The 25,176-nt window shown below is 44.3% G+C and overlaps 2 protein-coding genes across 2 annotated transcripts; both read left to right on the top strand.

Moving 5' to 3' along the window:
* The first annotated feature begins 3,853 nt into the window (after positions 1-3,853).
* LOC133957385 (potassium voltage-gated channel subfamily A member 3) lies at positions 3,854-9,827 on the top strand. The gene is made up of 3 exons (XM_062392930.1): positions 3,854-6,645; positions 8,772-8,846; positions 8,982-9,827. The coding sequence occupies exon 1, from the start codon at positions 3,874-3,876 to the stop codon at positions 5,449-5,451; it is 1,578 nt and encodes a 525-aa protein (XP_062248914.1). The 5' UTR covers positions 3,854-3,873; the 3' UTR covers positions 5,452-6,645; positions 8,772-8,846; positions 8,982-9,827.
* Positions 9,828-16,523: 6,696 nt separating this feature from the next.
* On the top strand, positions 16,524-24,098 carry kcna2b (potassium voltage-gated channel, shaker-related subfamily, member 2b). Its single transcript, XM_062392887.1, has 2 exons — positions 16,524-16,693; positions 18,238-24,098. The coding sequence occupies exon 2, from the start codon at positions 18,349-18,351 to the stop codon at positions 19,849-19,851; it is 1,503 nt and encodes a 500-aa protein (XP_062248871.1). The 5' UTR covers positions 16,524-16,693; positions 18,238-18,348; the 3' UTR covers positions 19,852-24,098.
* Positions 24,099-25,176: the final 1,078 nt, after the last annotated feature.

The raw sequence follows: 25,176 nt of genomic DNA, 5'->3' as shown, positions 1-25,176 counted from the left end.
CTCACAGACAGATCCAAACCAGCCTATTTTCTCAAGTGCAACCAGATGTCCATGATCTCAGCCAGCTGAGCTGTTCATCATGCAAAATGACCCATTTCCCCCTCACTCTCTGGACGTGTTTCAATGCCTTTCAGTCAGCCACCTTCCAGTTCGAGGCATTCAATGGCAGTGCGCAAGGTAACCTAATTCTGTGGGTTAATAAGGGAGTTGGGGTGGTCCTATATTTAACATGGAGAGTGGAAACCACATTAGAAGGCCCTTTGGCCGTCCCTGAGCTTTTCCTCACAGGACTGGCTGGCCCTTTTATTACGAAAGAGCTTCAATGTGGCCTCAATAGAAAAACAGGCTCAAGATTGTCATGAGTCACAGACACCCTCAGTTATTAAATGAACTAAAAAAAACATATACCGATGACAAGGGTGTATTTGTAAATACTGCCTTTCCATATTGAAACTCATTTCACTTTCTTCTCTGTGTTGCCTCTGTACGCATTCATCTTTGAATCAAATACGACAATACGTATTTTGGTTCAAAGATGAACAAAGATAATGAACAGAAAGTGAAGAAAATACTGTTTTGACATTATGTAAAAGACTTCTTTGTATTATGTAGTGATGTTAGAAAGCTAACAAGCTAGCTCCAGCTCATCCCATCTTGTAATACTATTTATTACCTGATAAGGTGATGGTGAGTCACTGTTGTGTTCAGTCTTTCCTTTTTGCATTAAGCGAGTCCAAATACACTTAAAACACAATTTGCTCCCATGTTCCCTCAGCCTCATTCCGCCACTCTTTCCTGAAGCTACTATTTCTACTGCTCCATCTGCCCCCCTCTTCCATGTTGACCCTGTGTGGCTCCACCAATAAAACCGCTGAACCAATCGCGAGTCAGTCCCCAATGTCATTCATGAAGTTTAACTACGAATTTAAAGCATCGAATAACTAATTAAAGCCAAACTTATATTAAAAAATATGTCATGATAATATATCCATCAGTATTTTACATGTGTTTTGACTTTTTAGTTTGGTCCATGTCCAATCTGCTAAAATGGAGGATATAGGGTTTCTGGGGTAGACTGAGGCCGACCACCAGGAGGCAAATCAGACACTAATCAGACACTATCATGTCTTCCAACTAATATACAGAATAGAAACAAGTTGAAGTAGAACCTAACTTTAATAACATTATACTCCAACACTTGTTTCAAGTTGCTTGCAAATTTAGTTGCTGACGTATTTTTGATATTTTTTCTGCTACATAATACATTTTTCTAAAATTTAAATTATTCTTAATAATTGGCATAGTGCATAACACCACCGACACTATGAAACATTGTGTTAGAATAACTATTTGTGCCCTCTAGCTGTAATAGTTAAAAAATCCTTTGTGACCACAATTAGCATTTCACTTTAAAGTTAGTGCATCAGTAATGCTGCATTCAAGTTAAGGCCTGAAGGATGCCAATGTGATATCCTCAATACTTACAGTGTATCAACAATAATCCTGCTTCTGTGTGTGAGGGTGGGGCTGCATGTGTCAGGTTGGGTTTTGCTACATGATGAAGGGAAACCTCTCAGATGAGTCCAGTCGTCCGAGGCTCATTTAATTTAATCTGGAGGAAGCAGATGTTCATGTGCCGTAAACACAGTCATCCCTCACAATTAGCCCACGGCCTCTTTCCTCCTTCTAAGTTTTGTTCCTTCCACTTGTTGATATGTTGTCTGAGACTGTGTGTGCACGTCTGACCGTAATGTAAAGAGTGTGAGGGTAAAAGTAGAGAGTCGTAACTTCTGTTTAAGACATCAGAGGGAAAGATTGAGAGATTTTTTTAGGGCCCCCTTTTATTTATTTTTTATTTACTTTTCTTTGTTTGGCCGATTAGTCAACAGTCATGATTTCTCTCTCTCATTTATTCTCAGCGCACGCATCCACCACTCAAATGCACAGAGAGAGAGAGAGAGAGAGAGAGAGAGAGAGACAGAGAGAGAGAGAGAGAGAGAGAGAGAGAGAGAGAGAGAGAGACATTAAATATCTCCCCAAGTTGTTTTGGTACGGCTTAGTGACAGGGCTGCTACTATAGGTTTGTTAAGCTTGATTAGTAAATAAGTCCTTTTCACAAAGCTTTAGTGAAGTTATTGTTGTGCTTTTTTAGGGCCTGAGCACTGACAGGCACTGACAGAGAGTGAGGCCCTATTGAAATTGTAAGGATTATTATTATTATTATATATTATAAATTATTCTTACCAAAATTTGCAGGAAATTGGTTGTATTTCTTTTCTATTTCCTTTTCTTTTAAATGTAATTTTAACATGTGCTCATGTTACTTCAAATGTGTTCTCTCATATGCTTTTTTTGTATTAGTAGTATCACTGCTTTTATTATTATCATTATACTTGTTCCTTAATTAGTGAGATTGGTTCAAGGTTTGTATCAGAAATATCACCTTTTAAGAAAAAAATTAACTTTTGGCCCCAGGGAACTTTCACTTTTTTTCATTTCAGCACCTCGGAGCAGCCTCCACCAGCATAGCTTCCTGCAACTCATCATGAACATCATAAATAAAAATGTAACCAAAGAGCAACTACTCTTTGCAAATTACACATTACTCATGCCTATTTGGCACCAGGGAAATCAAATTTAATGATCTAAATGCGTGCACCTAAACCATAAAGTTCCATACCCAATGTGTCACTTTTATTGTCTATCTATCTATCTATCTATCGATCTATCTATCTATCTATCTATCTATCTATCTATCTATCTATCTATCTATCTATCTATCTATCTATCTATCTATCTATCCATCCATCCATCCATCCATCCATCCATCCATCCATCCATCCATCCATCCATCCATCCATCCATCCATCCATCCATCCATCCATCCATCCATCCATCCATCCATCCATCTATCTATCTATCTATCTATCTATCTATCTATCTATCTATCTATCTATCTATCTATCTATCTATCTATCTATCTATCCCTCTATTTGTCAGTCTTTCAGTCTACAGTTGCCCTTTTGACATTCACAATATTAACCTTTAAATATTACATGGGACTGGTGTGTGTGTGTGTGTGGGGGGGGGTCCTCTCCATCCTCTCCTCCTTCCCCTCCCTCCCTGTTTGCTCCTCTTCACTTTAACACGTACCATCGCCAATTTGGGACGAAGGCATCACTTAGGATCTCAGCCAGCATGCAAATCTGTGTCTAACATAGTTTCTCCCTGCATTTCAGTCATGATAGAATTGTGTTAAGTGTTCAACTTCAAAATGCATTCCATTTTACAATGCCACACCCATGTGCGTCCTCCGGATGAACAAAATATGTGACCAAGAGCGTAATGTCCGTGCGTCCTGCAAGAGTGAGAGTAAAAAGTGAAGCTCTGATACCTTCTATATTTATAAGAAGCCTATTCTATAAAATGCCCATATCTCTGTGTGCAATGACCTTGTTGCAAAAGGATATTGTTGGGACTGGTAAGTCTACAAGACGGATGGGGGGCAGAGGGAGGCGGGCACGCCCAGACCCTGGTGTTGAATGACGCCCGTCTGTTGCTTCTTGTGTACATCGGTGCGTTCTGTGATTGGCTCGGGACAGTGGAAGGCATATATCTATGGTGGAAGGTACCCAGCGCCGGAGCTCCAGGGGCGGGAGGAAGGCCTGTTTATAAACCCAGGTCTCCTCCCGTGGGCGGGAACAGCAACAGCGGGGAGAGTGAAAGTGAAGCACAAGGAGAGAGTGAGAGAGGGGGGTGGGGGGGAGAGAGAGAGAGACGGTAGAGGAGACGAGGCTGTGGCGGCGGCTGAGGTTCACCGGGGTTCGCGGAGGGGGCGAGGCGGCCGCCCCTGTTTGCTCTCTTCAGCCGCGCATGGACGACCACCTCAGCCTCCTGCAATCACCCCCGCCGAGCGCGACCAAAACTCGGGGTGACAACCTCGTGAATCACGGGTACACGGAGACAGAGACCGACGTGATGACGGTCGTGGCGTGCGACAACATGCTGGAGGAGTCGGCGGCTCTCCCGGGCCACCACTCTCTGGATAGATACGAGCCGGATCACGAGTGCTGCGAGAGGTTGGTCATCAACATCTCCGGCTTGCGCTTCGAGACGCAGCTCAAGACTCTGTCCCAGTTTCCAGAGACGCTACTGGGTGACCCCAAAAAGAGGATGAGGTACTTTGACCCTCTCAGGAACGAGTACTTCTTCGATCGGAACCGACCCAGCTTTGATGCCATCCTCTACTACTACCAGTCTGGCGGGCGCATCAGAAGACCCGTGAATGTGCCCATTGACATTTTCTCCGAGGAGATACGCTTTTACGAGCTGGGCGAGGAGGCTATGGAGAAGTTCAGGGAGGATGAGGGCTTCATAAGGGAGGAGGAGCGGCCGCTGCCAGAGAATGAATTTCAAAGACAGGTGTGGCTGCTGTTTGAATACCCGGAGAGCTCGGGTCCCGCCCGGGGGATCGCGATAGTGTCTGTTCTGGTCATCCTCATCTCCATTGTCATCTTCTGCTTGGAGACTTTGCCGGAGTTCAGGGACGACCACCGGGATCCGATCCCCATTGACCCTTCGATAAATGGCACACTCACGTATTTCATCAGCCCCTTCTCTGACCCGTTCTTTGTGGTGGAGACGCTTTGCATCATCTGGTTCTCCTTCGAGCTGCTGGTGCGCTTCTTCGCTTGTCCGAGTAAAGCCACGTTCTCCAAAAACATCATGAACATCATAGACATTGTGGCCATCATCCCGTACTTCATCACCCTGGGCACGGAGCTGGCGGAGAGGCAGGGGAACGGGCAGCAGGCCATGTCATTAGCTATTCTGCGCGTAATACGGCTGGTTCGGGTATTTCGCATCTTTAAGCTCTCGCGTCACTCCAAGGGGCTTCAGATTTTAGGACAGACTCTAAAAGCCAGTATGCGTGAACTGGGCCTGCTCATATTCTTTTTGTTCATTGGTGTCATCCTCTTCTCCAGTGCTGTTTATTTTGCCGAGGCAGACGACCCAGATTCGGGGTTCAGCAGCATCCCAGACGCCTTCTGGTGGGCTGTTGTCACCATGACCACTGTGGGTTATGGGGACATGCACCCCGTGACAATCGGGGGAAAGATAGTTGGATCTCTGTGCGCAATAGCCGGTGTGCTTACCATTGCCCTGCCCGTGCCCGTCATCGTCTCCAACTTCAACTACTTCTACCACAGAGAGACTGAGGGCGAGGAGCAGGCACAATACCTACACGTGGGCAGCTGCCAGCCCCTGACGGACACGGAGGATCTGGGGAAGACTCGCTCCTCTTCCTCACTCAGCAAGAGCGAATATATGGTGATAGAGGAGCATGGGATCAACAGCGCGTTCAAACAACAGCCCAACTTCCCCACCACCGTGCACAACAACTCGCAGAATTGTGTGAACATAAACCAGAAGATTTTCACCGACGTGTAGCCAGTTTTTAAGAGTTATGGCATTTGTATGGACACAGGCGAGGGGGGGGGGGGTGATGTGTCAACACAGCCGGTTCTGTTGTTGGAATCCCTGGGTTAGATAGAGGGAGCGAGGAAAAGAAAGAACAAACCCTGTCTGTTCAGATCCGCGTCTTTGTGCTCCATTTAATCCAGAAATAATTTTACATCAGTGATCTGAACTCATAACTCTGTATGTATCCATGCGCAATTGGAGAGAAAAGCTCCTTGAAGTATTAAGCCTATACTATTCCTTTCTTAGGGAGGGGGGGTACCTGTTGTGCGTTGTGCAAAAGCCAATATATGATCACAACATGCATAGACATAGAAGCCGTAACTGTGAACGAAGAGCGCAAATGTATGCTGCTCTGAGAACACTCACATTGTATTAACATGCGTTATGAGTGATTCGTCAGTCATAGCCTGTGTATATTATTCTGAATCATTTAAGTGTGCGTAATGTCTGAAAAAACAGTTCAGGATATATAATCTCAATTAGACCGTTCTGTGCTATTTGCCTTTATCGTGCGTTAAAGTCTAGTCCGGGTGCTACTGTCCAGCACCCGGTCTAAACCCTCTTTGTTTCCCGATAGGCTGTTCAATGCGTAAACGGCCCGATGTAAACACAGGGGCCATGCAGCCAAGTGTCAGTGTGTCGTCATCGGTGCAGGACGCACGTGAGAGAGGAAAACCACACACAACACACTCAGTCGCGCACTCACACAGCGATCAGAGATGGAGCGTGCCTCTAACAGAGCCCGCTGTGATGTAGTCTCCATGGCGACGTTCGTTTCCGCGGTAACCCCTAGTCGCCGTTGCCATGGCACCCCTTGTTTCCACAGTAACCTCCGAGATGGCTGGGGAGCTTCCCGTGGAAGATTCACATCTGAACGGCTGATCTCTGGTCTGTAACAAGATTATCATCTTTGCCATCGTGCGCTGAGTGCGTAAAATACGAACCCCTGCTCGCTCCAGAGCCACGTGAAAACAAAGAAAAAGTTGCAACCACGAACTGTCCCCTAAACATCAGAGCTGGGGGGGGGGGCGCAACTCAGGGAGGCGCTACACCAGGAGACAGCATGTGAGGAATTATGAATGGGACTGGGATGCACTATATCCATGAGTGCGCTACTGCGGGTGCTCACCAGAGGCCGCTGTTGTGCCACTGAATGAAATGGTAAGTTGTGGTTACAGTCGTGCCCCTGTCTCTTTGTGGGATATTGATTTGTATTTGTGTACTGTTTCAAGATTTACACAAGTGTTTCATACACGAATCACCTCAGGAAATTCAGAATGACTCTTTGAAGAATTGCACTTATTGAAAATGACACGATCTCTGCAAAGATGTGTAGTAGATCCAAATACTTTGACTTGCAGAGACGCACATGTGTGTGTATGTAGTCTGTCCTCCTTTGTGCACTGGGCGTGATGCTCCTGCTGTGAGCCCAGGTCGACTTTCACCTTCATCTGACTTTGTCACATGAATAAGGGCAACAACAGCGTGCCCATCCAGCTTGTCTCACTGCTGCTCCCTGGTGGCCAATAAAGCAGACGACTCACGCCGACTTTGTGACCTATGCCCTCCTTTGACATCGACCTCCTACCAACCCAGTGTTTCAAATAACAAGGGACTACCAGGAAGCTAGAGCAAACATAGATCTGCTGGATTGACAATGCTTTGATCTGTTTCTCATACAGAGGATTAATTCTCTATTTATATTAATATTAATATATAGTATATTTTCTTTCATAAACATTGGGTTGAAAATGGTTTTACAGGCCACAGGGTAACCCTATACTGGATTCCTGTCTGCTACTCTGCTATTCTCACAGATTTATGTTTAGATTTATGTTCAGTGTCTTCTCTGCCTGTGATTACTCCAAACTGAACTGAAACACAAGCTATGCTGTGAAGGAAACAACTTTAAAAAAAGGCAGGGCGGGGAATCTACCAAGCAGTTGGGCTCTGAATCTTTTTAGTGTGGCTCTGAATCCATCTGCATGTGTGCTTTTGAGCAGGTGTATGTGAGTGGACTACTAACATGTATACCTCTGCAGTTACAGTTGAGTGATCAGTATAGGGCAGGCTCATTACCCATGGTGCTCTAAAGTGGGACATCCCAGTGAAGGACTTCTTTATTGATTATTCCTCCCCATGTTGACCCTGAACCTTGACTTCGTACAATTTAGGTGAAAATCTCCATATTTGTCATCAGTTAAATCCCCCTGCTCCTTTCTCAGGTCGCGTAAAAGTCCAAGTGACGAGAAACACAGGCCTATTGATCAGGAAGCAAGATACGTTGTCGAGGACATGGGAGCCGCTCGTTCATCATCTAATAAGATTGGTCAGTCTGGGAGCTGCTCTCGTTGGCCCTGGCAGGATGGATTGTTAGAGAGAAAAGCATGGACGTAATGCAGGATCATGCCGAGTCATCTTTTCAATTCCTACTCTGTCCACCTCTCTCTGCTACTGCGAATCCCTGCAGCTCCTTTGAATTTGACATTTGTTTCTCTCGAACTGTAATCGCATCTCTTTACCTCTGCTCCTCTCGGTTTCAGTTTGCCACAGTGTAGTTGATGCAAGCATGTGTGTTGCTCTGAAGTCCGGGAATTGGGTGTTATCCAGGACCCCAGCCTCTCATTGCAATCCCAGTCTGTCACCAAAACATCCTTTCAGCACCTCCAAAACATCTCCAGACTCTGACCTTCACTTTCAGACTCTGTGGCTGAGATTATAATCCATGCCTTTATCACCTCCCGCCTGGAACACTGCAATTGAGTCCTCTCTGGGGTCCCCAACAAAGCCCTGGACAGACTCCAGACTTTTGGGGACATAGGGCTTTCAGCATGGTGGCCCCCACCCTCTGGAATGCTCTGCTAATGGAGATTCCCAATGCCACACCCCTTCTGGACATTCCAAACTCATCTTAAAAACATAGCAAAAGACCAGATTTGATTCCACCTGTACTTGTCCTCATCTCTGTCACCTTAAATATGTCCTCTCCTGTCCTGTCCTGACCTCTCCTGTCCTCTCCTCTCCTCCTTCCTGAACTGACAGTGTTTACAGCTTGACTTTTGCATGAGCGGTAATTAGACAGGGAGAAGAGGAGCATTGTTAATACAGTAAGACCACAGAGCTGTGTGATGGGGATGTCTGCGTTGGCTGGCTCTAAAACTTGTTGTATCTCCCCTCTCTCTCTCTCTCTCTCTCTCTCTCTCTCTCTCTCTCTCTCTCTCGCTCTCTCTCTCTCTCTCTCGCTCTCTCTCTCTCTCTCTCTCTCTCTCTCTCTCTCTCTCTCTCAGGTAAAGCTTGTTCCGTTTTTCTGCTCACAACTCCTGGAACCCCTGACGACCCCAATTAGACTACATCCCATACAGGTAAATGGACTATATTTGATAAGGAGGTTGAATCTAGGTGAACTTCAACTGACATCCACTGATAATTACTCTAAGAAGTTTCCTCATTTTAAAGCTGTATCCATTAACCTGCAGTGACCCTGTTCTTTTCTGTAGGGGTGCAATGAGTCTTCCTGTTGGCCAAAATTAAGAGCTGAGACCGAACACGCACTGGATCTGATTTTCTTCCCCCAGTCCTCGTCCTCCTGACTCTTCAAACCTTCTAACAAGTGGTGCCACACATATCTCCTCCTCCAGTGGACCCCCATTCGTTCCGAAATGGAAAAAGAAAATGCAATCACAACACAGATGAATAACATATTCTACTTACAGCTTTGTAGCTGCAGCTTTATGACTGATTCTGTTGTTGAGTTGACACAGTGTGAGTGGAACCATCAGAGGATCAGAAGTGGTTGAGACAGTGACAGAATTCAGAGGGAAGTGTTACGGACTCTGACGTTTCTCCAAACTGCTTCTGTGTAACAAATCAAAAAGGACTGCTTCAGGAAAACAGCCAGCAGTTTTGCAAAGCACATTTGCATTTCTGGACTTTCTACTTTCTGTTTCCATGTTTCTGGCACATGATGATCATTGCGGACGAAAACTGTCAAACAGCTTTTGCTTCAATTCAAAAAGTGGCAGAAAATTAAGCCAAATCGTGATTTGCTGATATGAAACTGTGATACAAATCAAAGACTGTTAGCCATATGCCTTTGTTAGCTCTGTGTGCCCCTTATATTGCTAACATGTGAAACACAAACTGTACGTGTGCTGGTTGCTGCTACTCCCCTGACCTACACATGAAGAACTAAACCAAGTAGTGCACATACTCATACACACGCACACTCACACAGACTGTTTCTTCAATCCCAGAGTGCACTGGTGTTTTTCTGGGACGGGGCAGAATGTTGTCATGGGGAAGGCGGTATTTGTTCCGTGTTATTCTGTAATGTCTTAAACATGACCCACATAAAGATAACATGAGTTGTCCTGTCCTTATTTAAGAAGAGCTTTGGTACGCTTCACTTTTCTTGGAGAGTATCTCGGTCCAATCGCAGACCTACACTATATATAAATTACAGAAAACATGACTAGAGGAAGTTTGAAACAATAAGACAGTGATTTTGTGAATGTTTGTGCAAGTTAAAAAATTATTTTATTCATATCTATATAATATTTGTGGGTAAAAATATTACTTTACATGATAAAGGTGAAATAAAGGTAGGGCAACAACACATTGAATGGTTCAGCGCATTAGAATAAGTAGTTATGTAAACCTTGTACTTTATAAAAATGTGATTCTGCCGCTTAATCAGAGAATTACATAAATGCTGTTAACACACAGGAAATGTCACTGTATAATAAGTGTTCCCCAAGCAGAGCATTGCACAGCTGCAGCTTTTCAGAAGTGAATAGCAGCCTCTGGCTCACAGCCCTTTAGAAAAATCCCCATACAACACAAGTCTTTTTAATGCTGTTGTGCGTGAACAGAAGGAACATCCTGATCATGACATGGTGATCAGGGTCAGTCTTTTTAATGCGAGAATACTTCATACATGTAAACATCAGCGAAAATTGTCAAACCAAAAAGACAAACATCTGAAGTACCACTGATTTCACACATTCATTCTGTGAGAGAGTGATACAGCACAATACACGGTTAGCTGCTCCCTGGAAGTGCAGGTCTGGGCCATAGAGGGAACTGAGCAGCGACCGAGTTCAGTGGAAAACTTCTGATCATCTCTGGTCCGAGGAGGTAAATATTAACATTCTAACAGGGTTTTACAGCCATCACAGTGTCACGCTGTGTATGAGCAAGTGTGCTTTATTGTTCCAGTAAGCCCACCAGCTCGCTAATAGCTCTGCCATCATTGTGTAACTACCAAGAAGCCTTTCTATTGTTCTACTGAAAATGTGGGGAGAGACCTCTATCTTTTATGTGTCTAGATTTACGTCTTCAGATGTTAGTGAAGGTGTATTACTGCCTTTGTGATCCCTTAAAAATACCTATGATGTCATCGAACCTCGCAATCAGCCACGGTGCGACAGCAGGAAATCTCCATAGCAACAAGGGAGGGTTGTTGGTAAGACACAGAGCCTTAAAGAACAGATCCAGCTCTCTGCAGGTGCACTGGAGAGATGGCCACTTGAGCCGTCAGTATCGCCTGCTGCAGCGTTAACGTGGCGATGTGTGATTTCGCAGGTGCCAGTGTGTTTATGGGTTCTGTTTATGTGTTTTAGTGTCTCTGGCAGAGGATCAGTGTAGTGCCCCACAGGCAGATTGAGTCTCAGGGACTCCATTTGGACGGCAGGTCTAAGTGGAGTAGAGACGATGCCAACAGCCATTCATGAGCCAGAAAACCAGATTATAAGATCAACCAAAACCAGTTGAGGCTAAATGCCAACAGCAGCTATAGATTCAAGGGAATCCCAGCATCTCCAGGCAGATGGAATTATTGAAACTTCCAAGAACTGATTCTTCTGTGCCACTTGAGGGCAGCAGAAATAAGTTTGAACACTGTTTGAGTTTCTCTGACCATCCCGCAGCGTTTAGCCCATTATCGTCTTTGTATTTATTGTTATTGGTCTCTAACATCTCCTGAGGCACATATACAGCTCTTAAGCTTCTTCTGTATATCTCTTCCGTTTGTCATTAAGCAGTCGGACTATACCGCTAAAGATTCTGAAGCCAGGATCAAGGCCCGTTCTGTGAAACCAGGGTTGAAGGAGGAATTCACCTGTCTGTGCCAGGGGAGGAGTTTTGAAGAGGAAGTTTTTTACGGTCTGTAGTGTATCCGGTCAAATCCCTTTGTTTGAGACCTTGTGGCCATGCACCAGTCAGTTTAAGTTTCTATACCTTGTATTACGTCCGTCTATCAAACATATCATCTCATTTTATGTTTGTTATGTTTGTAATGGTCCCTAATCTGGTGATTTATGTGAGAAATGTCTCTTCCTGACCAAGAACTCAGATGCTTTGTTACAGACTGCATGACGTATCTAAGTAATGTTATGTTTGTGTTATTAATTGTATTATTGATTTTAGAACTGCTGTCTATGTAAATAAGGTAAATCACGATGTTTATTATCCAGAAAAATAGTCCATTCATCCTCCATTCATTCATCCATTCCTCCATCAACCTATTGTGACCTCAATAAATGGTTGAATGGCTCTTGGATCCTCACATTCAAATGTGTACTCCAGCTGGGAGATCTGGGAGATAGCAGTAAAATGAAAATTAACGTGGAACTTAAAAGCTCTCCAAGAGAAGCAGATAATTCTCTGTATGTCACATCGTTTTCAGTTTCCCGGCTCATGGTGCAGAAGGATGTAAAAGATGTTAAATGTTGCTCAGGGTGTAGAGGCATTTGATTAAATTCAATCTTGAAATATACTACAAAAAAATACCCAGCATACGTGACATAAAGAATGATACATCATTTATTCTTCACACCTGCCTCCTATAGAGGATCACCTTTTCCTTGTCACTTTCAGTTATGTGATATTTCCGTGTGTCACCAGCAGTCTCACCACTGGCCGTGCAGCGAAGGGTGGTTGCTAAGGCGGATGATGCTGTTGCTAGTGCTTTGGCAAAAATCTGATTATTTCTTGCTGCTGATTGGCTAACCAGCTCCAGTTTCTAGACACAGGCACAGCATACAAGGTGGGGACTCCCAATCCACATGCACAGTGTGCCCCACATGCACAAACAGAAAACACTCACATGTTCTCTAGTGCATGTTTACTCACACAGGCACATACAAACACACAGTATGAATTATGGATGTACCATACTCAGACACAGATCTTGAGGCACCTTTTTTTTCAGCTGAAGAGGTGATCTGCTGCCTGTCAAAACAAAGAGACACATGTTGGAGAGGGTGAAGGAGATAAACCTGGAAACGGACGGAGCGAGTGCTGCTGCTGTCCTCTAACGGATGACTCATCGCTCTGTCAGTGCGACCTTTCTCCTCTACCTTCTCCACCTCTATTGTTTTTCATTTTCTGCCAACCTCTCTCTAGCAGCATTTCTTGAAGATCTTACTCTTCTACTCTCCCTCCTTTACCGCAGTTCTGTTCTTCCCGAACGAATTTCCACCCGTTCCTCCCTTTTCTTAACCTTTCCGCCCTCTCTAATCCCATCAGCGTCACTGTGTGCAGGCTCTGACCCAGCAGTGCTACATGTGGACTGTCACACAAGACAAACAAACTATGGACAAAGTGATAGCCGATGAGTGGGGCTGCCAGACTGTGGTATTATACATTAACTGCTGATTTGATTTGAACTGACTAGACAGGGAGCACTTAACTGTTGCCTGCAGTGTGGGATGAAAACATTTGCAGGTAGAGATTTCCTTTGTCGGTGCAGTGCACATTCATAGGATATTGCAAAGTCAGGCCAAGCTTTGCATATACCATACGTGTTCAGTCTTGCATATATACTCATGCAGTGTTGATATCATTAATATCAACCATTAGATTTCCTCTCTTAGCTGCACCACACCCCCAAATCAGTTAAGCCATTGATTTTTCCTTGTTTTTTTATGGCGGAGAAAAACAACAGAAAGTGAAACCACATCCAGAATCAATACGCACAGTACTCTACTCTGAAGGTGTGGACATATCTCATCATGCAAGCAGTGGTCATCGTCTGCCTGGCAGCTCTCAACAGGCAGGTAGAGATCTTCCAAGGTCAATCTCTAAGTAAAGGGGGACCCCAGAGGGCAGGGGGAGAGTGTAGGACATGTGGGGGAAAAGTGGAACGAAGGGTGAAAATAAGCTGCTAATGGCAATGAAGTACCTTGGCTTGTTGTCATAGTTGAGGATGTCGGTTGTGGGGAGTTATTATGATGCCTGCATGACATGATTAATGAGGAATAGATGGATTTTGTTCTGGTCGCGGGGGAAGGAAAGGTTATGAGGGCATGTGGTGCTGTCATTCAGGAACTTATGGACATCAGTGGAAGAAACAAAGCAGCTGTGTGTGTGAAAGTGTGTGTGTGTGTGTGTGTGTGTGTGTGTGTGGTTGTGCATTATGTTTTATAGGGGCGTGATCGCCTCCAGCAGAGGTCATCCAGGTCACCTCTCCTCTCCTCTCCTACAGTCTGCTGTCAAAAGTTGCATCAACACCCTCCTCCACCCTGCCTTGTCCTCGCTCTCCTCCTCCTTCTCTCCCTGGTCCACATGGCCTGCTGCATAGAAAAGGGTGGGGATCTGAGGTGTAGGTCTGCTGACTCACTAACTCATGCACAAATCAGCCGTCATATCTCTCGATATATTATCTTAACTGAACAATCTGTGTTGGACTGCATTGAAATGGCTGAATATGAGGATTAAAAGCTAATTGAAAGAGCATATTAACTGAGCATGTTGATATCACAAGAGGGTTTCACAAAGAGAACAGAGGTTTCTCTCTTTCTGACAAATTTTCGGAGGGGCCCTAATTGAAGGGCACAGCTGCCATAGTGCACCAATGAGTCACAATCTAGAAATGAAAAGATCTTTTGTTCAGTGAACAATGCACTGACATGGTTAACACAGTCACGTTGTGTCATGAGTTTGAAAGCATTCTTGTGTTTCTCCGTGAGGTTCCATGTGGTCTGCTCGCTGGAACACAAACCAGAATCAATCCTCCCGTGCTGCCGAGACTTGGCACAGTCATGAAGGTGACAGGGAACTGGAGACAGAACGGGAGATCCTAAAAGTTGGGGTGTTAGTTGGCCTCAAACCTGTGAATCGATTGTTCTCCTATACTTTAAAAGTCTTTATCGTATAGAATTCTCAAAGTCTTACAATTTGTCCCCTTATTCAACTTTGTGAGCAACATAATCACATCATTGGAAAGTATCGCGGGTATGGTTTCTGATATTCACCTCCTACAGGTTAGATGACGGTAAGAAATTGATTGAAGTCAGTCTCATAAAGAGTGAGTTTTAACAGGAAATAATTTGTGCATGCTTAATGAAATACAACATAAATCAATAGAGGAAATGACCCTACCCACCTTCCCCCAATTCCAAAAAACTCAATCTCATATCCCATCATCTAAGTGCCCTCTTCTCAGCCTACTAGTAAAACTGTTAGGGATAATTGCTGTGAATGTGGCGATGGATGATGAATTGTTACACTGCTGACATCGAGCATTGGATATTGGTGGTTGTGCAGCCGCCCTGCCTTTGGAAATGGGGCTTCCTCATTTACATTCATGGACGAGGGGGATTTAAGAGTTCCTGGCCATTAATCAGGCTGCTTATGCACAAGTGCCCATGTGCTCTTCATCGAGACATTTAGCCGGAGAGGAAAACAGTTGCACTCTCTGCAGAGGATGAGCCATTGTTTGCACTCGTTTTATGCAGAGTGATCTGCTGTTATCCCTGTGGTCCGATGTCGTCATCTCAATTTGTGCTTTACACTTTTTGGAAGAGGATGGCACACAGTGTTGAACATTGGACTGTGGTAGAGCAAGGAGAATGCATGGGGTGCATAGGGGCAGTTGGGGGTATTCCTCGTGTATTTCATTCATTTAGTCTCTTTTTTCTTACATGTGCAATTCCCCCTCTCTGCCTTTAGACAAAGCTGGATTTTCCACTGGCCCACTTTCAGTCAGCGGAGGAAAGGAGGCCATGGGGGAAACACTGTCTGCGAGAGAATTTCAATGCATCACTTAATTTCCCTGCATATGATCACCAAAATTCGGTATGAAATTTAAATTGGTTCCGATTGTATTAAGAGCAGTCCAATCTTAAGTATGGATGCATGCCTGTAATAGGTGTGGCCAGTTATTAGTGCATGTGATATAGTGTGCAGGTCTGTAAATGATCAGAATCAAATCAGCAACTCAAGAAATGATATTTGAGTCTGTCTGTATTTGGCAGAGATTTAAGACCTAACAGGTGTTAGACACATTTCAAAGTACTATCCCAGAGTTTGAGCACAGACTGTACGGTTGTATTTGTACAGATAATACATAAAGTAAACACAGAGAAGGACACAAACAGATCATTCCAACGCAGGCACAGGGGTTTAGAATCCTGCACTCACATCATTAAACATGATAGAATTACGATAAGAATGACTCATTGGTTTCCAAAATACAGCTCTGGCATGAAGACTCAGGACTTTCTTGTTTTGTTCTCACAGTGTATGAACACATATTGAATAATCTGCCTCAACAACCCTTCAAATCAGTCTCCTTATCAGCTCAAGGAAAAAATGTCCCTGTTGTAATGTTCCCCTGCTTTCCTTCCACACCATGAAAACAATACTGCACGTGCTCTGTCTATCTTTGGAGCAGAACTAATTTGCTTCATTACTGGCACTGACAGTATTTCTGCTCTAAAGTGTAAACGCAGCCCGCGATTCCTATTAGAACCATTTAGGAAACGCTAAACGCTCTTGAATCTTGAATTTTGAATCTTTGCTCATTCGGTCGCCAGGCGCGTCCTCCACATGCCATTTTCTCGCGTATCCTCTCCAGACGCACACGCTTATGTTGAGACCCAGTGGTGGGCGATGCTTCCCCTTTAAAGTGGAGCGGTGTTGGACAGTAAGTGTCGGGGGGGGGGGGGTTGGCGCACGGACGGGGCGAGGCGCGCAAAAAGGAGCTGTTAGTATGCGCCGCGATGTCCAACTGCAGCCCACGCACCTCAACTCTGCAGAATCATGGCGAAATATGATCTATCCATGGGAAGAGCCGGCAGCTAACGGACGGGCGGTCGTGATGAGATGACACAGCCGCTGGACACATCAGTCAAACGGGGGAAGAGGGACCGAGATGAGGGACTCACGACCTCACGGCACCTTTTAGGAGGAGACCGGGAGAAACGGGGTGAATGCCTGTATGCTGTTTATCTGAAATTGTGCGTTTTGCTCCGACGGATGCTGCTTCTGTTTAGTTTAGTGCAACGAGTGTAGCGTGGCTGTCCACGATCCCCGAGCATGTCTGGCACCTGTCACTCCAAACTAACCCAATAACGCGCAACTATACAGCCCTGCCATTAAACATGTGAATAACCCAGTGCATGGAACTTAGCTGCTTTGCCTCCCCCCTCACCACCTTTATTATCAGTGACCACCAAAGGACTGCGTGATTATTCACCCACGGAATGTGTCGTGAAGATAACAGCCGCTGTGCATCATTTGTGTGTGTGTTCATATGGATAAACGGAGAAAAAAAGATGGTGGTTTGTAATATTAGAATTATACGGACCTGCGTGGATCAAACAGGTGATTCCGCCTCAAAGATCCGCTGAAGCATCTTGAGAGCGTCAACTCCCTCAAAAAAAAAAAAAAAAAAAAAAAAACTCCTTCCCCAGTGAAACCTCTGCAGATATCAGGCTAATGCTCGGGTGTCAGTTTTAGTTTGCACATGGCGGAATATTTGTGAGAATAAGCTCCAAGAATAAGCTCCATCATCAAAAAATGCTTCTGCCGGTCACTGAGGGTAGGGATGTAACCCCAGCGTCCTCGCGCCTTGCCCCCCTCTCCCACTCCCCACTGCTGCGTGGCAGCAGAGCCCGAGCCGCGGGTGGGCATGTATGGTGGGCACAGGGGAGCTGCTTTGACCTGTGGGGACTGACTCTGGATCGGGGGCAACTTTCAGCTCAATGGGCACCTGCAGTCACACATAGAGGACAGAGTGTAAACAAGCCCCACAAGTGCTAGTGAGAATAGGTAGGACTTCTCCATGTCGCTGCTTTTATTAGCAAATTCCTCTGTGGTTGTGTCTCTTAGGTCAAATTAATATTCCTTTTATAGCTTGTATGCAATGGCGTGTGAAGTTTAAAGGTTACAGCTCTGCAGTATCACAGTTTAAAGAACCGGCTGTGACCAATATCCCTGAATATAATCGTCTGATAAACTATTAATCTGTGACTTGACGCCTTTTTTTTTCTTTTTGGGACCCCACCAAGAAATGAGGACATTTATCACAGAGATTGTATGGAGCACTCAGCATATAATCAGATTTGTTTGTTGTAATTGCACCCTGCGAGAGCTGATACAGTATTACTGCTGAGCATATTGATCCTGCAGTGAGCTGAAATGAGAGAAAACTCATAACCTAATACACATAGACACAGTGGAGCCAATGTGCTGAAATGGCCCGGCCACTCCGGCCTGTTATTTTCAACTGCCCTGCTTGTGCTTGTTTGTAAGAAGGTCGTAAAAACATCACAGCGTTTCTGTGAATTACTGACAATTCTGAATGGTGAATTGTATTTGAAGGAATTAACAGACAAGAAATACGTGCTAAAGAATCCAAGTTGTTGAAAGACTGAGTTTTCTTGCTTGTTGCATATTAAATAGAACAAAACATATGTTGGTGATATTAATGTTTGCAGTCTTCCCTTGCTTTCTCTCCTGTTCCTGCAGCTCCTCACTGGCTAATATCCCTGAACCCACAAGTTCGGGGCATCGTTGTCTCCTTGTGCCCTGACGCGGCCCCACCCTGTCTGAAAGCTGCAGGTCCCACCTCCCTCCATCATGACGGTTGCTACCAGCGACCCCTCGGATGAAGCAGCAGCGCGCCCGGGTGGACCTCACGACCACTATGACCCTGAGCCGGACCACGATTGCTGCGAGAGAGTTGTCATCAACATCTCTGGCTTGCGCTTCGAGACGCAGCTCAAGACCCTCTCACAGTTTCCAGAGACGCTACTGGGTGATCCCAAAAAACGGATGAGGTATTTTGATCCTCTCCGGAACGAGTACTTTTTTGACCGCAATCGACCAAGTTTTGACGCCATTCTGTATTATTACCAATCAGGAGGGAGGCTGCGCCGGCCCGTTAATGTCACCTTGGACATTTTTTCTGAGGAGATCCGGTTTTATGAGTTAGGCGAGGAGGCGATGGAAATCTTCAGAGAGGATGAAGGTTTCATAAAGGAAGAGGAGCGACCTCTGCCAGAGAATGAGTTTCAGAGACAAGTTTGGCTGCTGTTCGAGTATCCAGAGAGCTCAGGTCCTGCTCGCATCATTGCCATAATCTCCGTCATGGTGATTCTGATCTCCATTGTCAGCTTCTGCCTAGAGACACTGCCAGTTTTCCGAAATGAGGATGAGGACATGTACAAATATCCATCCCAGTCCATGGACAATACCACCTATGTCTATACTGGCTCTTCATATTTCACAGATCCCTTCTTCATTGTGGAGACCCTTTGCATCATCTGGTTCTCTTTTGAGTTCCTCGTCAGGTTCTTTGCCTGTCCCAGTAAAGCTGGGTTTTTTGGCAACATCATGAACATCATTGACATTGTGGCAATCATCCCTTACTTCATCACACTTGGCACAGAGCTAGCAGAGAGGCCAGAGGATGGCCAGGCAGGCTCGCAAGCCATGTCTCTGGCTATTCTCCGTGTCATCCGTCTAGTCAGGGTGTTTCGTATCTTCAAACTCTCACGTCACTCCAAGGGGCTCCAGATCTTGGGACAGACTCTGAAGGCCAGTATGCGTGAGCTTGGCCTCCTCATCTTCTTCCTGTTTATCGGTGTGATCCTCTTCTCCAGCGCCGTCTACTTTGCAGAGGCAGACGAGCCACAATCGCAGTTCAGCAGCATCCCTGAGGCCTTTTGGTGGGCCGTGGTCTCCATGACCACTGTAGGCTATGGAGACATGGTGCCAACAACCATAGGAGGAAAAATCGTCGGGTCTCTCTGTGCAATCGCCGGTGTGCTGACTATTGCCCTGCCTGTACCTGTCATCGTGTCAAACTTCAACTACTTCTACCACAGAGAGACGGAGGGCGAGGAGCAGGCACAGTATTTGAATACGCCAAGCGTGCCTAAAGCCAGCTCAGCTGACGATCTGAAGAAGAGTGGTCGGAGCGGCAGTGGGTCCACTCTGAGCAAATCTGACTACGTGGAGATCCAGGAGGCTGTGAACCACAGCACAGAGGACTTCAGACCTGAGGGCATGAAAACAGGAAATTGCACACTGGCCAACACAAACTATGTAAACATCACTAAGATGCGTACCGATGTATAGTGTGAGCTACTAAGGATGGTTAACTTCTGTCAGAGTCTACAGGGATTGTGACAGGAATGTCGGTCCCTGTGTTGACCAATGTATGGCGCCCAGTGTGGGAGTCCGAAGCAGATGAGTGAGATTATCTTGGTGAAAAGGTCAGTAGAACGACCTCCTATTCTCCCATTATCCTATAAGGACCTATCATTGCATATCATAGAACTGCTCCCTCTCGCATTTAGGACATTGTCAGTGTCTGCATGGAGTTAGTCGTACCTATATGACGTAGTCGTCGTGCTCGCAACAGTAGCCAAATAGTAGCCTAACCAGTAATAATCAATATTAACAGTGTAAAGGGACCACAAGTTTCTACCTTCTCGCTCAAGCTGCCGCCTGGAGAAGATGCAAGATGACGATAATTCAAATCAGCTTAAAGTTTGTTTATAAATGTTATTAACTCACTTGTGATTTAAAGGAAAAAAAACAGGCCATACTATCGGCATACATAAGAAACTTTCATCGGCTGCTCAAACTGCCAAGGTCCTGACTCTGAGAAAATCTAAATCTCTGAGATCACCGCTGTTCTGTCAGGGGAAAACCAAGAGATGGAAAGAGAGCATTTGTTGCTGACTCTGTGGGAGAAACAATCTGAGTGCACTAGCTTTACTCTCATACCCATCACTAGATATTTTAGTCTAGTCTATAGTACAAGCTAGGGGCCTCTGTGGAGATATATTAGGATTCTGTTGTGTAATTCAGGACCACAAGAGCACACCACCCTCTTTTCCTGCCAGTTATTCCTTCTTGACGAAACTCAAGTAGATTTATCGTACATATGTACTCTTTTGCCAAGACTCTGCCTTGATTTTCCAGTAAATGCAGGCTAGGGGGTGGACAGAAGAAACTTTCCTCTGAACAAAGTGAATGTCTGATGTATTGTTGTATGTTTCATTTGATTTCTGGAAATGTGTGCTTTTTTTAATTAACATGATGAATGTATGCGTCTTACTAACTTTTTTTAATGGTTAAAACGTCTGATGTAGAAGGAAAGACTGAATAGATAGTGTTCTGAGTGAATGCCTGTTTCTCCATCCTCTTGACTGTACCTTCAAATGTCTCTCTGGCTGCCACCTGCTCCACTGACACAGTGAGCACTAGTTTAGTTCAACTACACTGCCCAGCATTAACGTTGCTCTCCTTGACTTCACAGCATTCCATGTTTGTACCAACAGCTCAGACGAGATTAAGGACCAAATACATTTTTTGATTTTGATTTAACCCAGACCAAATGTTAGCAATTTAAGGAAGAGCTCATTGAGCAACCCAAATGAAAATGTCCAACCATTTTAAACCAGCGATGTCGGCCACTGCAAGTCTTCTTATGATATCCAGAGTCTCACTAGCAATACTTTTGAAAATGATTGATCTTGCCCAATCAAACTGAGAGCTAAACACACTACCGTTTAAGAGAGCACATGGAAATAGACCCAATATATACAACGGAGAATCATATCCATCAATTTGACAACACATGCATGGCAAATGGAAAACATACTTCTACTCTGCCAATTCAAGGAATCTGAATACACTGAATTTTAAAAATGCTTACATCATGTTAGCTAGCTATGTAACATGCTAGCTTTGTCGTTTTCAGATCAACATGTCTTTACTGCGGCCTTGTTGATCTGGATTTAGTTTTCTTGTCAGTATTTGGTTGTGTTGTGAGCATATGTTTGCGTTGAGAGCATTTGGTTGTGTTGTGCAATGTGAGCATAGGGTTGCGTGGTGAGTGTTTGCAGCACACAATTTATTTGCCGCACATGTGTTTTCAAATTGATGACGATTTTTCTCCATGAACATGTGATGTGTCCATTTGCCTATGTTTTTTTAGGTTGCTGTACGTTGAGCTCTCGGCCATCGTATTGAAAAGTCATTCCATGGGGCATTTTGCCTAAATAATGCAGGACCCAGTGAAGTGTCCTCTATTAGCCTATTATCAAATGCTATTGTAGAGCTGCATGTCCTGAGTATTCATCATAGCATGCATTAGTATGAATAGTATTAAAAGAGCAAATCTATATACGTATTTATAGATACTTGCGCTTTACGCGATATAGGGGAGACAGGTGTCTCGTTTAAGAAGTCTGAGTGATGCTTCGCATATATGCATCTTTCTACCATTGCTATTTGAAATGTTGTTGAATCCATGTGAAGCATGTACCCAATGAGGCTTGTGTGTCCATTAGAAGATTTAACTATATATAATCAGGGGAAAGAGAACAGGTTAAATGTACGGAAACAAGGAAGATATGATAGATTCAGAAAAGACATGAGGATTGCCAAACTGACAGTATGATTCACAGCCCAGATGTTAACTAATGTCCCGCCCCAGCCTTATAGTCTTTACCATCTGTTGCCGTCACAACCCACTAACTGTGTGTTATAGTGAAAGCACAACAACAGCTACTACTCTGTATGAGCTGCCAAACCCAGTGGAAGCGCACAGACTCAAGAAGTTGGTCAGTGAGACTTTTTGCTCAGCAAAGTGTATCATAATGCTCAGAGGGACTGTCTCTGACATGCAGGTCCATCATGCTAAGTGTGTTGTGTTGTCTGTGTGTGTGTGTATATGTGTGTGTTGTGTGTTGTGTGTTGTGTGTGTGTGTGTGTGAGAGAGAGAGAGAGAGACAAGGAGATTGTGAGAAAGATCTTTTAGATACAAGCTGCTTGTGTAGCTTTTATAGACAATGTGGCAGCAGTTATCCAAAACACTGCTCTCCTCGACTCCAGGCCTGTGGTTCTCTGTATGTTCCACACCATCTCAGCACAGTGTTTACAGAGCTTGTGCATACTCAACACATGAATCTCGTATATTAAACGGGGAAAACTGAAGGGAATGTCCCGCTACACTCGCCAAAGGTGAGATCTACAAGCATGTGTTTTCGAGATACGCTGTGGTATCAGTTACTGGGACTTGAAGAGAGGAAATAGAGGGAAAGTGAGGAATGATTTGGAAGGAAAATATGATGATGGAAGTAAATCAAGCACTGCCCACACCCTCCTCTTTACTCTGGTGTATTCTTGTATTTCTCAACACTGTACTGGAAGACCTATGTGACTTTCTGTGAATCTTCTGGACCTCCGTCTTCTCCTCTATTGTTACCAAGCACACGGTTGAAGTGACACGCTCTGTCGAGACAGAGTAGTTCTCTCAAAGAAACCAACACGATCGCACATCAGGATTTGAACCAAGGAAAAACACATCTCTGCTGTACTTTATTACACACAGCTATTGTACACGTGTGTACACACACTGCCTGTGTGGTGACTTCTGCTGTCAGGAAAGACATGTTCCTGTGGTTATATCATACTTCAATACACACAAACTGACTGGACTTAAGGCCACAGCTGGTGGTGAACACACATAGCCATGTAAACAATGTATTTAACAGTTATATAAAACAGCTGCTTTCAGTGATGTCTTAAAATGCCTAAAGCTTCTGCTTTAAAATGAGCTCCTGCCATGTACAGATCCCTATGTAGCAGGGAATCAAAGTGTATGCCTGCTGAACTAATCCAAGAAGCTAACGTTTCATAGATGAAGAATTAGCTCTTAGGTTTGTATGCTCCAAGGACAACGAATGGAAGTATGTTAAGAATTCACAAAGGGAATATCATTTCTATGAGAACTTTAATTTATTTGTGTTGTCAGATGTGTAACTGATCTTTTGTTAGATTCCTCCATGGTTTCGTATTGATTGTCATTATTAGCTCTTCTTTGAGCCTCACATGTTGCATGGGCGGAGGATTAACTGAAATCCATATGCAGGTTTGATTCTCTCTGTACTGTCTCAACACATATTTACCTCCAGACTACTGATCTTAATTACTCTAAATCATCTGCCTTTGGTCAGAAATAAGTTTGATTGTGCTTTACATAATCCACAGTATTCACTGTATTATTACTGTTAAGGTGGATTCTGCTCAGCTCCATGTGTTTGTTTACAACCTGTTGTTTTTCTCTACCATTGTAAAGAAAAAGACTGAACCATGATGCAAACTGTATGATGTAACATGCAAAGGAAAAATGGACCTGAACGCTTGCCATGCCGGTTACAAGGACTTACAGTGACTATAAACTGAAAGAGGCACTTTTGTCAAAACCATTGTAAATGATAAAACTGTTATGAATAATAATACTACTAATGGTCTGATGATACTAATGGTCTGATGATTATATCAATAATAACATCTTTACAATAAGCTTCTCTTTTGCTTCTTCTTGTGGTTTATGAAATTGAAGTGGGCTTAGATCAGTTTGTCCCATCAATCCATCCGTCCATTATCTACACGTCTATGTTCCTTTGAGGGTCGCGGGGCAGCAACAGCCAAGTTTGTTGCATGTTTATTTAAATGTGTGTCCAAATCTGCTCTTTGAATCAGTGACCTTCAACTACAATGTTGTTTCTCTTAACCATATACTTAACGCTTGATGTTCAGAATGCTCAGTATTGAGCAAAAATTATTTCTTCATATCTCAGTCAGAGATTATTTATAGTGTGTGACAGATTCATTTCCTCTTCCATGATCTTAAAGCAAAGAACATGGTCATCACGAGAAAGAAAAACTAAATATTTCATCTATCATTCAGTATAAATGAATGAAAAGCGGATGCTCTCTCGTCCATTACAGACGATGTATTTAAAAAGACAATCGACCCTCACCTCCTGGATGTGTCCTGCTGTCCCCCGTGAGTGAATCTTACGAACGTTGTGGTTTACTGAGAAAGCAAAGTGGTCTATTTATAAAGCCGGCGAGGGGCAGTGGCAGAGAGGACGAGGCAGACAGAGGAGAGCAAAACGCTCTTGATTCGCAGTTCAACATATTGTGGGACAAGCACAGACACTTTGAGTATCTGGTTCTCGAGTTGAACACCTCTCCCCAGTTGCTGGAAATGTTTGCCTCTCCTCTTGTTCCCTGCAACGCTGCTGCTTGAGTTTGTTCTCACTTTCCCTCTCTGTCATTTGCCCTTCTCACATTTCATTTCCCACACATTTCCCCTTGTGTTCATCTCTCTTCCCCTCCAGCAGCAAAGTGATGCACAGTGAGTGATCTGACTCTCCCCTCAGACGTACATTAGCAGGAGTATAATGCTCCCTCTGACCATCCCAGCTCACCATGACTCTGGTACATCAGCTGAGCTCAGATTCGAGGCAGCCCTTCAGCTAACTGATTGTCATTGAATTTCATATTGACGTTTGCTATGTATTAAACATGAGCTTCAAGTTTTCCATGTAAGCCAGTCCAATATTTATTTATTAGATTACCTAAAGTGGCCATGAAAAA

This window comes from Platichthys flesus, chromosome 7, assembly GCF_949316205.1.
Source record: "Platichthys flesus chromosome 7, fPlaFle2.1, whole genome shotgun sequence".
Taxonomy (NCBI): domain Eukaryota; kingdom Metazoa; phylum Chordata; class Actinopteri; order Pleuronectiformes; family Pleuronectidae; genus Platichthys; species Platichthys flesus.
This window is presented reverse-complemented; position numbering and strand designations above follow the sequence as displayed.

Coding starts and splice junctions, on each gene's coding strand:
- LOC133957385 (XM_062392930.1), top strand. CDS start 3,874: ATGGACGACCACCTCAGCCTCCTGCAATCACCCCCGCCGAGCGCGACC.
- kcna2b (XM_062392887.1), top strand. CDS start 18,349: ATGACGGTTGCTACCAGCGACCCCTCGGATGAAGCAGCAGCGCGCCCG.